Below are 19,578 nucleotides of genomic sequence, written 5' to 3'. Positions count from 1 at the left end.
AATAAAAGTTGCTTCACTCAAAATACTATAATTCACAAACTAACAATCCGATAGCTGTCAAATTTATACACGCATCTTTTGAGGGTTAGGGCTAACTAAAAAACGTATGGATTTAATTCTAGTAGGGCCACCTATGGGTCAGGCCGGGGACTTCATTTCTTCCTCAATTATCCTGTTATATAAATTCGTAAATTTGTTGAACATCAAGTTGAGTAATCTAGTTTATTTGTCAAAAATATTTTAAACATAAAGAGAATATAATAGTCTTAAGAGAGCGAAAAACTAATACACCAGTCTTATAGAAGCAAGTGTAAAATAACATCGACACTATCTCTGTATATTTGTATTGAGTGATATAAATTGCTTTAACATATTTTAAATCCCCTTAGTTTATGTTGCTGATCCTTTATTACCTTTTCAACCTCCAAGAAAGTCTGCTGTTGTAAACTAATTGTGATACTTTAACACATTTTCATTTCAAATCATCTAATACATTCACTATTTCATGGCGCGAATATAGATTCCTTTAAAATATTTGAAACATTTTGTGTAAGATAATACTTCTTTTAATAAAAATATTTCAAATATGCTGAATGTTGAAGATATAATAAATTATTTAAGATAAAGTTTCTCTGGTCTGAATGTATCTGACTTACTGAACTACATTGAACCGATTGTTCGTCACTTCAATTCAACTATAAAATTATACAAGAATATCTGATTATTTTAGATTTAGAAAAGAAAATTAAAATATATGAAACCATTGTACGTACTTTTGACATCTGAAGTTTTCCCTCGATTTGCCCCCTTCCCCCGTCAAATCCTGACTTGATTTCAATGGGGTTAACTCCTAAGTGTGCTACTGCGAAGTAAAAGAGAATTTTGAATCGGCCACTAATTAATCGAGAAATCGGTGAACATCTCCTCCTTATTGATGAAAATGATGGAAATGATATAAGATAACCATAAAATATAGTTAATATAGTTCATTAGTTCAAATTAGCTGTCAGGCAAAAATATACATAATCTGAATTTGAACCAAACATAGATATGATAACTATAAATATACTGATGTATTGCAAAACATGTTACATCTGAGAGCATTGGCATGTGTCAAGTAGCTATGTTACAGATTATGGATAAGTACATTATGCCAGAAGCCAACTAGTCACTTTTAAATACTCAGAAATAATGCTAGGAGAAATCAATAAGGAGACCAATATAGAAACTGAAATAATTCTATCTGTTTAATTTGTTTAATCGTTTTTAATAATATGAATCATAAACTATTAGTGAAATAGATAAGTTAGTTAAAAATATAAATAACAAAAGAAACACGAAATTAATATCCAGCAAATCTGTAAATGATAAATAATAGATTGGGTACAAATTTTGTTTAATTTTTTATATCATTTATTATTAAATTATTTACATAAATTTCAAACAGTCATTTTAATCGATGTTATTTTGCCATTTTCTTCGTTAAAACAATAATTTTTATTGCAGGATTTCTGGGATTTCTCTGGAAAACCAAATCATGTAATTTTTACAACCCTCTATTCAAGCCAGCCTTACCAGTATAACCGTATTACAGTTTTACAGATTGGGACAAATTTAGTCTAAACAAAGTCTCTAAATTGAATTGACAATATAAGCATTATAAAACCGCTGCATGATAATCATATCTTTCTTTAGACAAATGTTATAGAGAAAGTGCTAACAAAATGTGCTTTTGTGCTTCAAAAACTTATTTAACTTCTTCACTATCTAGCAAATATTATTAACCAAAAATTCCTGATTTTGATCTTTATTTAGTAAGCAGTAAACTATACATAATTGAATATATGTCAACATTATATACAAATATAGATAAATATTATGGTAAGAACATACTATTATTAAAAGTAAATCTCGCAAAAGAACATTAATTTTCCTTCTTTGTTTTTAAACTGAAACCTTTATAAGTGTTTTTAATTATATATCCCAAGAACTACACATTTTCCTTAAATTCTGTAACATTAGCTACATTTTCACCATATAGCTTTACGTTTTTTGCTCGAAGTTATTTAGAATTCTTAAAACAATATACTATATATTACATCGCATGTAATCATTAATTTCGCAAAGTTATTTTATAATAACGATGAGAAGATTCTTCAAAGAAATTCTTTTATGTAAATATCGTTTCGTAAATACTTATTTTAAGCTAAAATAATAATAACACAACGGCAGACCGCAAATTATAGTAATTGGTGATACAGGGAAAGCAATTTCTACATCTGTGCGAGAGAAAACTTCCATGAATGCGCCGGTTGCAAAAGGATGCACTGAATAAAACAAGCAGCAGGTTATACTTACAAAATTATAAAATTTATTACAAAATTAATTACACGGGAAAAGGAAATTTTATATACAAAAGGTTCGAGGAGGTTGGAGACCAGGTACGTTTTCTAAATCAATCCCGAAATATATGTACGAAATAACGTATGTGTACAAAGCTCTGATGATGTGATTCACTCGAATCAGTTAGGAACACCATATTGGCTATTTGGACTTGGGTAGTTGTATCCCCCATTATCTGAAACAAAAAAATAAATAAGAATAAACAATAATATATTTAGGTTTAATATTTTTTATTTTAACATGACATAAAGACATTCCTGAATGAAGAAAGGCAATGTCTGACTTCACCACAACACATAAAATATGAAAGTGGAAAAACATCACCAAATAAGGCTGCTATATTGCCTACAGTTTCTACATATATATGTATGTATCTTGAACACAAACTGCTAATTGACATATATTACAACTCCATTTTATCTAAACATATTGCATCAAAGCGAATTTTCATTCAGACATTTACTAATATTAATCAAATTTAGATCCCATTGATTATTTATCATTTTCCTATTTATTCTGAAATACACTGAAATTTATTGTTTATGTACAGAAGCAGGACACAAGTGTTATAGAGTGTATTCTTTTCAAAAAGATTCTACTCTCTCTAAAGATTTTATACAAGTCCTAATAGTAATTTAAATAGTGAAACTTTAATTAAAGTCTATATCAATAACTGAATTTTATATGTATATTCATAGCACCTTTGACTTAACCTAATAAAAAGGAAATTATAGCTACAAGTCCAACAGATGAATCAATAGTTCAGACCATATTAGTGAGTACAAATCTAATCCTTTTCTCATATAAAGTAAATTGAGAAATTATAATTGACCTGTGTTGCTCTTCAGATTCTCGTGAAATATCTTGAATGGGACTTGTTAGATATATTTTTATTATTCTGGTGTTGTTATTATGTTATGTTATATAAATGTTATTTAGCGGAGTCTCATTATGAATTTATTTTAATGCATTAGTGAATGATAGATTCACTATAGAGACTATAAACTAGATTTTGTTATTAGTTATCAAAATTATATAGAACACTTATTTTAACTAAAATTCTTAATCATATTTACGCTAATTAAATATAATTAACTGTTTGGAGTATTCTCAACAGGACGTTGCAGTAAGAAAAATAATAAAGTGTTGTTTCATTTAGTGAATGAGAAAAATAAATAAAAACACTTTACATATATTGTCATATTAAATGTGAAAATAGAAAAGATTTCATTAATATTGAATGAAGGGGATATATTGAATTTTAATAATAACACATTATTATATATAATGTCTTCAAATATAATACTTTTAGTATATTCCGATTTAAATCATATTATTGTTTTTTTTTCATATTTGTTAAATAATTAACAAGTGTAATTGTTTGATTCAACTAATATTTACGTAAAATATTAAATTAAAATCCTTTTCTGTTTTCCCTTTGGATTTGCAGAGGCCCAAAACTTGGTTACAACTTTGTATATCGCAGATCGTATCTTTATATTTTGTTGCAAAATTTCATATTGTAAAATTTCAAATATGTCAATAATTTTGTTTGATTTGAAGTCTCTGTTGTTTGATTTGAAGTATTGATTGCTTGTAATAATATATGGTAAGCGTGACATGAAGTCAGAATTTTGGTGTAAGTAATTTTAGAAGATTAAGAAAAAGACTTGAATATAGAACAAATCGAGCAGATAATAGATTAAACTCAAATTAAACGAAAAAACTATTTTTGTTAACAAAACGCGAATAAACGATTATATTGTTGATATTTGATTATAATGATTATAAGCGAATGTATTAATTTATATAAATGCATTTTAACAATTGAATTTAACTAATTTGTCCTTCCAATATATAAGAAATGCATCATTCGAAAAGATGAAAATAATAATTAAACAAATCAATAAATATTCGGAAATTCGGAACTATAACATCGCAAATTACCACTAAACTCACTGTATATTTGCAATAGCCATAAAATAATAGTTATGTTATTGCTAAAGGTTAAATAAATTAATCAAAATCTACAATCCTGTGTTAATTACTACCGGTTAATAGAAATATTAAGAAAATACTACATTTTTCAAGCACCAAAACGTTTAAAATAAGAAGGGAGTATTTTCCTTTTTGTATAAGCTAAAAAAACAATATTTAGAATGTATGTTGATGGGAAAATGAATTTAAATTATTACAACGTCAAGCCTCTTAAAAATTATTTGATAGATAATCTGGACTGTAAATATTAATGGATACTGAAACAAATGACACTAATTAACACTAATTAACCTATGCTTACCATTGGGTGGTCCGTATGCCTGTTGGCCTCCATTATTCTGATTCTGTGGATATGTTGCTTGTCCTTCGTATTTCACATCAGCATGAAAACCAGTAGCCCAATCTGCCCAGTAAGTCACGATTTGCGTCCTACCATCAGGCAGAGCCACTCTATATTCGCCTCTGACTTGATTACCGTCGCTAGATTCCTTTTGATGGAAATTCGAACCAGTGTAGTCGTCTTTAACTCTATAACCAAACTCATAGGATTGTGGCTAAAATAAAGAAAATGTTAAAAAAAGTTTTGGAGTAAAAGAAAAAGTAATACCTCGGCAGATTCATGACCATGACCGCCACTATAGTTCTCTTCAGAGCTACCGTAATGGTCACCGGGTCCACTAGGTCCACTAGGCCCACTGGGGCCACTAGGTGGTACTCCGTAGCTAGGACTTGGTACGCCATAAGAAGAAGGTGGCTCAGATCGGACAGTGATAAGCATCGACACCCATAATATTGAAATTATCTAGAAATATTTTAACTATTTTTAAAATCAAATATTATAAAAGAAATGACGTACAAAAATGTTATTATTAACAACACTAGCAATATATTATTGTGAAAATGATAATTGCGATATTGAATGAAACACAACTTGCGACTATTCATAGAAACAATTTGTTTTAACATACTCTTCCTATAATGAAAAGTGATCTGATGGACATTATGAAACGTATTGGATCGGAAAAATGCGCGATTGTCATTTTTATTGACTTTAGCTCTCAAACATTATTTAACTTCTTCGAGCATCTGCGATAGTTCCATTAGCTGTGTGAGTGTGAAATGATTTGTCATATACATTTCAAACATAAGCCGTCGATTACCAATAGAGAATTACTCTCCATTACTTTTTAACAACGTAGTGGATGCAATAAGCGAAAAGTTTTTAAAAGCATAGCGTTCGATATAATAATACAAAGTTCTTAGCCAGTATGATCTTCGCTGATGATAGAGATAAAGTACAAGTGCAAGAGCACAAGTACTTGGGATCAGAAATATAGGAGAAGAAAATGGGATCCACCTCTGAAGTAGTAATCCGAATGGACAAGGCTGCTTTTAATTCTCTGAAATAAGACGTATGGAAGAAAGCAAATATTATAATCAAAACTATTATGCGTCTTTTTCACGTGCTTATTTTGCCAAACCTAAGGCAAATTCTGCTCCGATATCGTATTAGGAATGAAGTTATTCGTTCAAAATGATATAATCAGTGCACTGTTGAACAATACATTCACAAAAGTAAATAATAATGGTTTAGACATATATATTGAATGTCATGGACTAAGATCATGGAATACTGTGACGAGATTTCGTGAAGTATATTCGAAGTCCTGCAGCACCAACAGCAACGTATTGTTGCAAAGTAGACTTTTCTCGAGCACTGACTGAAGATTGACAGTGATAAGGATAAGTACCAGCTTAATAATTACAATTAAATATATAACGAAAGATAACACTTTTATTTAAAGGAAATATGTAAAATCCTTATATATAGACTAGGTTCTTATATATAGCAAGAGAAGCAAGCATACTAGTTTATTAGAAGTATATATTATAAAAATTGATTAATAATGATAAGCTTGTTAACCAAAACATAAGATTAAATTATCGTAAATAATCACTCATCTAAATAAGCATTTGCAAACCTAATTAAAACCAATAAAATATCTTTTTATTCCAAATACAAGAAAAAAATAGAATTTATCAAATATCAATTATGTTAATTTGAAATTAGTTGAGGAATTAAAATTTAATTTAACATCAAAAATGCTACAAGATAATCTATCTAAAACTCGATAACTCTAAGATTCTCTATCGCCACTTACTTGTTTCATTTTAGATCTAAGCAATTCCACAACCCTTTTAATAAATTTATTGAGAGCACTAAGTCAGTTTTGAACGAAAATAAACGTTTTCTGACCCAAAACCTGACTACCGATGCACCGAATGGCGTACGACTTTCTGTGAGAATGCAAAAAATATCTGGTTTATATACGTTCTTAGATATTTGGTAATCTATTGTGTGATCTCGATGAGGTAAGGCCTACTCCAATTCGATCCCACGCACACCGGACGATTTTTTTACCCCCACCGCCCTTAAAATTCGCGATGATGATGTTACTCGAAATTTCACAAATCCCTCGCCTGGGCCTTTTTGATTCATCTAGTTCTTGCGGCATACGCAAGGTTTCTTCTTGCACGCGCATCATTATCGAGGAAAATGTAACGAAACCGTAACAGTGCGATGTTTTTTAAGTGTTTACTTTTACTGTTTACCCGCTTATTTGCTTCGTTTTACTTCGGGTACGTGTCGAAGCATAGAACCATTAATTGGCAAATTAACGAGCATAGTTGTTAAGTTAATTACTATATATTTATACCCTGTTGTTAATTGTTTAATTTAGCAGAGCTTCATATAATGGTTTCAATTTTATCCTAATTATTCTATTAATAGTTTAGTGTCATATAATAAGTAATTTAATGTTATATAGACTATAAATTCACAAACAATTGCTCTGACATACTGTGAATATACCAATACTACCAGTACAGTGTGAGTATACCTGTATATAGTAGTGAATATACTAATTGACAGAGAGATAGGCAATTGGTTGTTAAAAACAGGCCTTATAAAAAATTTTGAAATATGATATATTGCATTGCATATGTAATGATTTTTAGTAATGAAGCATGGTAGTTTAGTTTTAGTAATGCTGGTATGGTAGGCATTAAGATGATTAATTCATGTCAGTTCTTTTATAATATCTTTATTAGATAAGCTTACTACAATTTTTCACGTTAGTATGATTTAGTAATTTTCTTTCGCGTTTCAAGGCGAAATCTTGGATAACTTCGCAAATCCATTTGATTTCCAGGTCACCGTGCAATTCCTCGTTGATTACGTAGCGATATATATTGGTCGAAGAACCTTGTTTTGACAGCGTTGTATGACTAACTGATTTGAACTTTTAGGGCAACCCCATATTGGCACCCCATAGGTCCAAATTGCCTTTATAATTGTCTTATAGATCAAACTCTTTGATTTTAGATCAAGTTGAGAGTATCTTCCGACTAACCAGTATAGTTGTTTTATTTTGGTTGTAATGTTTTTTAGTTTTTGTCTAACGTGATGTTTCCAATTTAATCTACCATCAAGATGGATTCCAAGTAATTTAACTGATTCTACTTGAGGAATCGGGCATCCATTGAGTGATATAATTAAGTTTTTATTATTTCGCCGCAATGCAAAGTTAACGTGGACAGATTTGGAGCTATTAAGTTGAATTTTCCAATATTTCGTCCATTTGTAGATTTTGTTGACTACCACTTATTCATGTCAGTGAAGAGGAATTACCAATTTTATACGAAATTGTTTGGTTAAATCCTTAATACCTATACTAATACCTAATACTTAATGACTACTCTTGGAAGAAAGATTTCCTAGTTATGTAGAACAGTCTGTTATGAGAAAAGGTCATGTCAGAATTCATATCACTAAAAACCTCATCAAATTCTGCCAATATTGTCCTGGATTAATTTATGGTACCCAAAAACCATAAAACCGAGTTTTTACAGCGTGTAAACAGCAGTGGATAGTTATATGACATAAAGAACCATAATAATTGTTTTATACATATATAGCTATTAGTGATTAAGAAATATGAAGATAAACACATTTTAAGATAACCACTTGGCCGTATATCAATCTTTAGAATTGGTTTAGATCTAGATACTGACTTCTTTTTACATTGAAAATAATATGTTGTATGTTCTAACGGCAACAAATCAATCTCAGATATAGTGACTGATATGAAATTAATAATGGAATTGATAAAAATACCGCAATATGGAATGTGAAATAATCAAAGCTTCAACAACTGATATAGCTAGTAAATAATAAAACACAAATTATTATAGAGTAATAAAGTAAACCAGATAATAGATAATATATCTAAAATATACTATTTGCATACACGATATTTAATTTACAAGCTGGGATTGATTTTTTAAAAGTCGTTTCAAGTATTTTTTCTAAATTCTACTAACCAATTATAGATATCCATGTCTAAGTCTGCATAAAGATGGTTCCTATGAAACTTAAAAAAGGTTACCTTATTATCGATCCATATATATATTTTCCATAATAACATTTAAAAGTTTATCAAAAATAAAAGATATTCTAATAGAATCACTTCCCAGTAAAACATTGAATAACCATAAAGTTATATATAATTAAGATATAATTAACAATATTAACCAAAACAAGTGTTAATTACAAGACATCATTTAGTTTGTATCCAGTATCCTTGTCTTATCCTTTGTCACAATTGAGATGCTTTTTCCTTAACATTTTTTTTAATTTACATTGTTTATCATAACCTAAATATTTTAAAAAATATTTTAAAGTCTCCTTTTACCAACTATGGGTTTATCAGGACTGGACCTACTGTTTAACATGGGCTCCGAACCGCGGTCCTCGGCATTAAGCCTACCGACTAGCCAGTGATCACCTTAGAAACCATCCCAGGAGACATCCTTTGTTACCCAGGCATGGTACCTGGCGTGGCAGGGATAGTTATTCCTTGTCGGATTTTCCACTGTTACCTATAAAAACATTTACAATTAGAGTCACAAACCCAAAGTGCATTCATGCCCCCGCAGTAATAGAACCATACTGTCACCTTAACCACTGTGCCAACGAAGCCAGCTTACCTAAACCTTTACCTAATACTCAAATAAGACTTGTTTTGGTGTTTTTAATAACAATCTTAAATAATTGTTTCCAGTGATACTTTTTTAAATTGTTATCATAACAAAAATACAATACAAATCATATGTTTTAAAAAAAGATGGAAAGGAAGATACAACGCAGTAATTCTTCAACTGAATATATATATATATATATATATATATATATATATATATATATATATATATATATATATATAAGAAAATCATATTGAATTAGCATAAAATAATTTAGGGCCTTTCGTGTTTTTCAAAACTAATTTATTGAAAAAAATTTAAAACATTAATTGATAATATAGTGTGCCATTTTAATTCATGACCTTTTATCTCTCTTCTGTTAGATAACTGCATACTGTTCTTATCTGTAGCGTTTATAATTAAACTTCATCGGTTTTTATTAAACTTTGTAACGAAAACGAGTAATCAAATTCTGACAATGGCATTCACTTAAACAATCATCGCTATAAACAATAATTTTTGATTGACCTGAGCTCTATTCATCCCTTTACAAATGTGTAAAATAAAAAGACCACGAAAATTACTTTTGGAAGTATCAAATTTTTCTCCGCGAGAATGTAATAACTTTTGACCGAGTGAAGGAATATTGTTACATTTATCTGCAGAATATTCTTGAATTGTTGCCTTTCAAACACTTAATAGTATAGATTCATTGAATAAGCATTACATAGGATATACAAGTGTAGAGCCACATATTAAAAGGAAACCAAAATAATGTTTTTCCAGCTTTATATATGAACTCCTAGCGCACCTAGTCTATTCACCAAATATTGCCGATTATTGTAATAATTAATGTAAGACAAGAGTGTAAAATCCATTAAGATAGAGCAATAACAATTATGCTGATAAGACTGGATATCTTCTGGAATGGTCTCTAAATCAGTTCATCAATCAGTTACTCACAAATCAGTAGGTTTAATACCGTCAATATAAAGGAAATCCTAAAATATTATTTAAAGAAATATTGAAAACACAAACATTTTCATAATAAAATCTAGAATTTATAAGATAAAAGGAACACTTCTAATTCGCAAACCAATTAATATATAATTTTCATTGTTATTTTTATATTTAACTGTTAAAATGTAATATCATTCCGAGTCAGAGTGGATCGCTCTTGTTGTCCAGAATCGACAAATTGATTAACTCAGCTGTTTAGAGCTGTTCAACGAACATAAAAATAAAGGATGAATATCTACATCGATCAACAGCTACATCCTTCAACCACAAAAATTTGCTAGATGTGCTACAATATCATATATAAAACAATCAACAACAGATCTTCCGTATGAAAAATATTTTTAAAAACCGTTGAAATAAATATGTAACTCTTAAAAGGGGTACTTTGAGGAAGGAATGAAATAGAATATCTAAGAAATATACTTTGCTTAGTTAAACTGGAAACTTATTGAGCAGTATCTTATATGGCTCCAATAGTTTACCTTTAATAAGTATTAATTTACAATATCACTCGCTGGTATTTAAATTGTTTAAACAAGAAACACGACATCAAAGTCCATACTAATATACTCAAACCTATGTAGGGAACGGTGTTGGTACTCCCTAATCTCACAGTCAAAAGATATTCGTTAAAGGTTTTGAGATTTTGGAGAAACGCCAATATAATCTAAATAGAAATTAAATTTATTAAAATCAAACCTATTTGGCATATCACTTTCCAGGTTTTCCAATTATTTAACGGATAATATAAAAGTGTTCTTATCAAGCACAAGCACAAGTCCCTATCGTGACAAGCACTTGCTTAAATAAATGGCATATCTTCAGGATCATAGCTCTCGCCCTGAAACTGTTTTAATCAATGAGCCCGACTCCAATCCGGAAGCCAGTAATTCAAATATTCAGAAATTGTGAAAGGATTGAATATTATATGTTGGTTATTAATTATTTTTCTGAACATTAAAATTATTATGTATTCTTTCTCTAAATATAAACATTACGATTTCGTGTTCTTAAGTATTCAATTAAATTGAATAATATTTTACTATTAAGTAACATAAATATTTTCCCATTTTGCTTCGACAGATATCATCACGCAGAAATGACGTTAGAGATCTGTAAGTTAGTAGCGCAATAAACGACCAGAACAGTCTACTTTCGACGAGCTTTTACGCTAAACCCCGTTGATTTGATTAAAACGTTCCGCATCTCCCGCAACCTCATGCCACCATGTCGTAACGGTTAAAGATCGGCAGATCAGAGATACCCTCAGCGGCCGAACAAGAAGGAAATATATGGTTTAGTTGGTACGGTGCTTTAAAATTACAACACACATTGTGTTTTTTCCTTGTTACCAATTAAGAAATTAAGCGGCGGACAAAAAAATCTCGCATTGTTTGCCGTTACAGAATATAATTTTCTGCTAAGCTAATTTGAGGAGTAATTAATATCTTTAAGGGGAAGTGACTAGTAAATTGCCGCTCATGTGGTTATGTGGTTAGATGATGGAATATTATTATATCAGAGACGTATCATCATGTATCATATATAACATATACATATTTTAGATAGAAGAGAGGTGCCAAAAAGTTCATGAAACATAATGGCATATATATCCCTGATTAATACATTATATATATATATATATATATATATATATATATATATATATATATATATATATATATATATTAAAGATTTCTTTTGATTTTAAGAAACCCCATAAGAAAAAGTCTGGTGCTGTTAAATCCGGAGATCTGACTGGCCATGCTAAATCGCCACTTTCCGAAATTAGTCTTCGTGGAAAAACGTCTTTCAATAATTTAATTCTTGAACGAGCTGTGTGTGCTGTGGCCCCATCTTGCTGAAACTACAAGTCCTCTAGTCCTTGCTCTTCCATTTCAGGCACGAGAAAATTTTAAAGCATGCCTTGGACATATCGTTCAGCAGTAACAGAAACTGTAACACCTTGGTCATTTTCAAAAAAACAGGGACCAATGATGTTTCCAGCATGAATATCATACCATACATTTATTTTTAGTGGATGCAATGATGTTTCATGAATTAATTGAGGATTCTGCGTTCCCCAAAAACCAACTGTTCTGTTTATTGACATAGCCACCGAGAAGAAAATGGGCTTCATCGCTCATTATCTATTTAGACGAAGAATCTTCAATTTCAATAGATTTCCTTAGAATTACATTACTGTACTCAACTCGTTAATCAATTTTGTACGTATTGTATTTGTATTTCCGTAGCAATTTTTGGACTAATTGGATTTTGTACGTCAAATCACTTTTCAAAATTCGCAGTAAACTGTGTGCAGAAATGTGTAATTGGGAATCATGTCTCCTAATTGATGTTTCTCGAGACTCTGCAACACTATCGCGCACCAGAGCCACATTTTCAGCGTTACGAGACATAGAATTTATTACTGGGGACTAGCAATATATTACTAAAAAAACCAAAACAAAAATATTAAGAAAAAATATCTCAACTATGCCCAGGGATAAGACAAGGATACTAGATAGAGTTAGACCAAGCTTGAAAGCTTCTTGAAAGCTTGACTTCTTCGGGCTAACACTATTGTTGCACACATATTTACACTATGTATCAGGCTTTTAACTATATATTATGAAGACTTTGTGAGTAACAACTAGGGTCCCTAATATCAGGACATCTAATATATCAACACACATATGAGAATAAAATATAAAAATAATTACTCGATAGTAAAACTACCAATGTACGTAATCAAAATTTAGAACGTCAAGACCTCCCATGTTACCGCATTAAATTTTACTATTGGTTTATAACTTTTGTCGGTTTATAACCTCTACTTATTATCAAAAAAGTTTTGAAGAATTTTTCAGATATATGACAACATGGCCCATCAGTACCAACGTAAATCAAGTTTAACAGACTATATATAGATTCTGTAACACACATGAGACAGTAGCTCTTTTTAACTAGTGTAAAATCAGAAGGAAAAATCCGATCCGAGACTAAAACAACTTTTATATTTTTACAAACTGCAATTGGCACTATTTTCCATCTGCTAGCTTTCGGGTGAACATATGACGTGTATAGGCTGTTTTATTGAATGCACTATTTGCACATTGCGATGGCAAACTGCTACGTGTTTATTTGTTTTACACATTGTGGAAAGTACTTAAAACTAAATGAAAATAATCTAAGCACGCCACTGTAATCATCCTGATTTAAATCTTTATTACAAAACAATCCGTTTAAACTCATTTTTCTTATTGTAGCTAATAACGGGCAATTGATGTATCGATAATAATGAAACGGATCACTCGAACTTTTCTCACGGTCATCTCTTGTAACCATTAAGGTAATTGAGCGTTTCATAGTTCATTTTACGGTCAGTTCAATCGATGGTCTTGGCGCAACTCTGGTACAAACTCGTCTATTAAAAAAACGAACGCGAAAAACTGTGCGAGAAAATTCGCCCGACGAACAAAGCGTCTTTAATTAATTCTATTTTTATAACATTTCCTCACAATTGGTCTCGATTAAATTTCTTAATAGATTAGGAAAACGGCAAACCGTATGAATGAAAGATTCTCACTGCGGAAGGAAAACAATCTTGTGAATTGCCACAATTACGGTGGCGTTTAACCAAAATGAAATCAGAGTTATAAGAATGAAATCAAGTTATATTTCAAAAGGTAGACAACTAATTATACGCAATATAAATTAAATCAGGAATTATTGTATTTGGTGAATGCGCCGGTTACAATATTATATGGATCTACATTTCACGTATTAATTATAGTGTTAAACTAAACAATATTCAATGATGTTTTATATCTAGACGCCATAAATGTGGATTACCTCTTCGCCTATCTGATAAAAACGTATTAATGATAGTTTAAGTTAATATTAATTATCTTCTTGAAAAATTGTTAACAGTATTCAGTGCTCAGTAAACTTGAAATTACTTAGTAAAACTGTCCATAACTCTAAACCCCTTCCAAGCTTGGGATGTGTGCTATTATATATAAACAAGGATCTAAAATCTGACAAAGAATAATTATTTCATACAGGCTACTCAAAAGATTAGTTAAGGCTGCCTACCATAGTAAAACACTTTTTTTTGACAAAATTAGTTTTTTTTTATTCAACATAATTCCCTTCAAGAGTGATACACTGATTATAGCGACCTTCCAACTTTTCAATACCATTTTTGTTGTACGATTTGTCCTTTGCTTCAAAATAGGCCTCAGTTTCGTCGATCACCTTTTCATTCGACGAAAATTTCTTCCCATCGAGCATTCTTTTGAAATCTGAGAACAGGAAATAGTCAGATCTGGAGAATACGGTGGATGAGAAAACATTTCGAAGCCCAATTCATGGGCACGATGATACGATGGATTTTTGACACGGTGCATTATCTTGGTGATTTTCTTCAAATGCGGCCGTGTTTCGGCGGTTTTGTCCTTCAAAACGTCCAATAACGCTATGTAATAGTCGCTGTTGATGGTCCTTCCTTTTTCAAGCTAGTTAATGAAAATTATTCCATGTGCATCCCAAAATACAAACGCCATAAACTTGCCAGCCGACTGTTGCGTTTTCCCGCGCTTTGGAGCGGGTTCATCGTGTGCAGTTCACTCGGATGACTATTGACTGGACTTTAGAGCGAATTGATGGAGCCATGTTTCATACATTGTTACATATCGACGCAAAAACTCCGGTTTATTACGCTTGATCATTTTCAAACACGGCTCCGAATCATTAACTCGTCGTTGTTTTTGGTCAAAAGTGAGCTTTCTCATACCAAAATATTCGTAAATGATATGATGTGCACGTTCAGCTGATATCCTTGACTGTCTGCTACCTCTTTCAGTTTAAATATACGGTCATTCAAAATCATTTCGTGGATTTTTTTAACTAAAACTTATGGACTTAATTTTAGTAGCCCCATCTATGTGCCAGGGCGGGGACTTTTCAATTGACCTATTATGGTAGGTTCAGCAACGTGTAAGATATAACGTGCTGCGAAAATGAAAATGAAAATGAAATTCTTGTTGTCACTGTCAATCGACGTCAATTGAACAAATTATATGACATATTATTACAAAAAAAGAACGTCAATAGCGAGAAAGTACAGTGCATAAGCGTTCCTGGAAATCATTATCCTTATTTCGACACAGTAACGCCAGAAAATAATTTGCTTCAAACATTTTGATTAATAAATATTCTGCCATTTTTTTTTCAGTAAATGCTTAAAAGACATTGAGCCCAAGTAAACTAATGATCAAAATACATGCAAACACCTAATAACTTACAGTTTTACATTATCTTTAAACCATGACTCAAAGGCATAGCTAATCTGTACATCTTCGGTAACGTAAGCACAACAGAGGTATAGAAAGCTTCGGATAAATCACATACGCTCGAAAATGAATGAACGACCTCTCATGGTTTTCAATTGCAAGTAGTAGTAGAAACAATATATAACATTTCCTTTTTCGTTTTATTAATTTTCATGGCATGTAACCAATTAACAGATTTCGTAACGTTTTATTGGCAATAACTATAACGCTAGTATGAATTAAAATTTCGCTGAAAGCGAGATGGGCGTAGTTTTTATAAATAAACTAACGAAAGTTTTTTGCCAGTTAAGATCGCTTTTCTTGACCTACTACAAGTATCCGACAGGCCGGAAATTAATTTTTAGTCGGCTGATTTACAACATAAAGCCAATGCGTTTTGAAAAATACTTTTAGATATAATTTGTTAAGCAATGACCAGTATTGGTTCATTTTTATTAGTTATTTTGTCATCTTTCGTAGACCTAATTAATGATAACATACATAATCTCATAAAAATTTCATCTTAATTTATTTCTTGCTCAACCATATTGTAAAACCAGAACGAGAATTTTTAGAACGGCAATCACTACTGGTTATTAACATAACTGTACTCACCTTTTAGTAATTTCTTCACAATATTGCATGTGACCTATTCAATGTCAATATAAAAGAAAATATTTTACGCCTCACAAAACAATAAAAAGCATAACAAGACAAGAAGAAAAATATTTATCAGTTTGAATCCTGACGGTAATAAAAAATGTTTTTATTACCGCGATGAACATATGTAGTATCGTTTGTTTCAAAACAATTTCAATCAAGTATTCCTTACATAATTTTTATACGGGTTTTTTCATACATGCCGAAGGAACTGGTTGTAGAATTATTGCAAAAAAGAGAAAGATATAAGATTTTTTAACACTCCAATAAAATACCAGTATATATGTATGCTATAATTGTAATCTAAACGATGTCTCAATAAGATTTAATTTTGGGGCAGTGAATTGTGGGGAACTTAAAAAAATTGTTTTACAGCTTAGGTTTAGTAAAAATGGAGAACTATATGATAACAATATTTTAGAAATTTCAATTTTTTGAATACCATTCACAACTTCCTCAAATGTGAGAAGAACGATTGAAAAATTCAGGATGATTGAATCATTTGATGGTGAAAGTTCAGAAACATCAATTTGTTATCACGGACAAGAAGTGCAAATTTCAAGAAGATTAACGAGAAGGAAAATTAACGCTGCACTATCAAGTTCCAGCCACATTTTTATATAATGTTGGAAATAAAATAACTGCCTTCTTTATTTAGTTCTAATCCTAAAACATACATTTTGGGATGTATTTATATAACATTAATTATAATTGATAATGAGTGTAATACGCTGTGATGTAATTTAAGGTTTTGTTCTATATTGAAGAAACTGTTTAATAGTGTATAAATGAAACTGCTTTTAAAGCCCATTTGTCTCTATTTAGTAACGTTAGTGATTTACGATATGGGGTGAATTCATCTCCTAAACGCCTTTTGTACTAAGAATATTATATTTTCAAGATCCAATATTATATTTTTCAACAACGTTGGCTCCATCAACTGATTTCACTACTCAATAAACCATTAAACACCCATAAATCCTTAAAAAACTTATATAGCCCTAGTGTTTTCCTTTCAGTGTTTGAAAAAATGGTGTTCTATGTTACAAATAGGAATTTCTAGAGTAGTAGATAATATTTCAGCGGTATAAAGTTAGATTAGGATGAGAAAAGTTATAAATTTGATTACATTCAATATTTGAAATTTACCTTACCAGGATATTGATAAATATTCAGACAATAATGTTAAATCTCAATCATCTGAGTTAAGCCAGTAATTTTAATGATGTTCACGTTACTTTCCTATTAGTAACCATTACATATTAGAAAACATATTGGTGATAATAGTCCAAAAAATATAAGGAACTACTTTTTGTTATGCAGCTCTTTAATCGATGTAAGTCAATTTTTCATATATTGTTATAACATAGGATTTAAATGGTGTAAACATAATCTACGAAGAAGTCCAATACACATTTTAAAATAAAATCAAGGAAGATGTCTGTATCTAGATGAAACTTGGATATTTCAAAAATAACATTGGGCTACCTAGGCAAGAACTAATAAAAAAAGACAACAAAAGTTGATGCAAAATGGAAAGAGTTTAAAGGTAACTATTTTTTAATAGTTCATTGCAAATATATTGATCTTGATGCTGTAAATAGGAATGGTTTGATTCCTAAGTCCAAGCACGAATACCATGGAGAAATGAACCATAACTCTGGCTTAAAAATCAGCCTTTCAGAAATGTCCGGCGGAAAATATTCCAACAAGTGGATTGATAAAGGCTGTACTTAAGTAATGGCTTATAAAACATGAATTGAGTTTTGGAGATGCTATGTTAAAGATTAAACTATTTCAAATTGTTAGTCGGTAAATATAACTAAAATCTTTAATTTGCATTTTATGTAATTTACTTGGTCACAAAGTATTATGGCTTCCTCTCTATCACTGCATATTCAAATTGATATGGGGTGTGGCAAACAATTATTACTATGAACATGCAGGTCGAGAAGGATATATAAACAAGAACTGCTTGGGTATGCAGAAAAAAGTATTGTATACAATAAACCCATTAGTTTGAATGAAATTCATCAGACACGCAGGAAAAGAAATTGACAAATAGAGTCGACATCGAAATTAGAAACTAAAAGCTTTAGCTATTAACTTGAACAGTTACTCGGAAAGTCACAGTGACTGAATGAAGCTTTCGAGATATGAAAGATATCCAATGCTGACATTTACCAAGACAGGGTAATGAGAGTCGGAATAACTAAATATATATATATATATATATATATATATATATATATATATATATATATATATATATATATATATATGATTAATAGGGGATAATTGCAGAAAATCTGTGTGCCTAGATACACATGTAATTGTTCAGAATTATATGAGCATTGAATTATAGCACAATTGATAAAGAAAAGATAAATACCAAGTGTTTTGCTTACAGTATATGCTATACATAATTGTACCAAGAAAAATATGCACAGTTACTAACAAAAGAAACCAAGGAGAAATATAGTGATGTGAAAACTTGGAAAAAAATAGCAACAAACGAAAGAAGAACTAAACATAAAAATATAAATATGCTTATTAATGAAAGTAAAATACATCACTTGGATATATAATAATTATTTAAGTGGATTAGGCCTCCAGAGGATACTACAATTTTTTTATTATTTAATTAATATATTGTTACTAGTCATTTCCGTCTAACATACAATTTGTCTTTATGGTAACTTAAATCTAGGTATATAACTAGGAGGACCCAACGGCCCTATCTCAGTCTCTGGTGAAATAATGTTTATACATGTTGCTACTGAATTTTTAATATATGCACCTCACTACATAAGATCAGATGGTTTGATTTTTTGAGTCTGTGTCCTGTTCTGGTGGTATCCAATATTTGTAATATTTCAATATACGTCTGAGAATGGAGTCTTTCCTCATGCCCCTTTGCAATTCTCTTGATTTCTTGACTGACTGTGGGTATCTGAAGGTCTCGATGTAGATAATCAGTCCTATAGTATTTGGGTGCACCTACAATACCTCTCAGGACTTGTTCTCAGGGACAGTTCTGAAAAATGTGTATTTTATTTATGTTACTCCTTGCAGAACGTCCCCATAATTGAACTCTGTATGTCCATATAGGTTTCAA

General features: G+C 30.6%; 1 protein-coding gene across 1 annotated transcript; it reads right to left on the bottom strand.

Annotated features, from left to right (window-relative positions):
- Positions 1-2,348: 2,348 nt before the first annotated feature.
- Positions 2,349-6,715, bottom strand: LOC143198925 (uncharacterized). The gene is made up of 4 exons (XM_076408550.1): positions 6,564-6,715; positions 5,009-5,203; positions 4,703-4,955; positions 2,349-2,578 (listed from the first exon to the last, which is right to left on the bottom strand). Exons 1-4 carry the CDS (start codon positions 6,570-6,572, stop codon positions 2,523-2,525), a joined length of 513 nt encoding a protein of 170 aa, XP_076264665.1. The 5' UTR covers positions 6,573-6,715; the 3' UTR covers positions 2,349-2,522.
- Positions 6,716-19,578: the final 12,863 nt, after the last annotated feature.

The sequence above is a fragment of the Rhynchophorus ferrugineus genome, unplaced genomic scaffold (genome assembly GCF_030347505.1).
Source record: "Rhynchophorus ferrugineus isolate W39M unplaced genomic scaffold, kcgeb_rfMv2 rfM6, whole genome shotgun sequence".
NCBI lineage: Eukaryota > Metazoa > Arthropoda > Insecta > Coleoptera > Curculionidae > Rhynchophorus > Rhynchophorus ferrugineus.
Note: the sequence above shows the minus strand (reverse complement) of the source record. Positions and strands in the feature narration are given on the sequence as shown.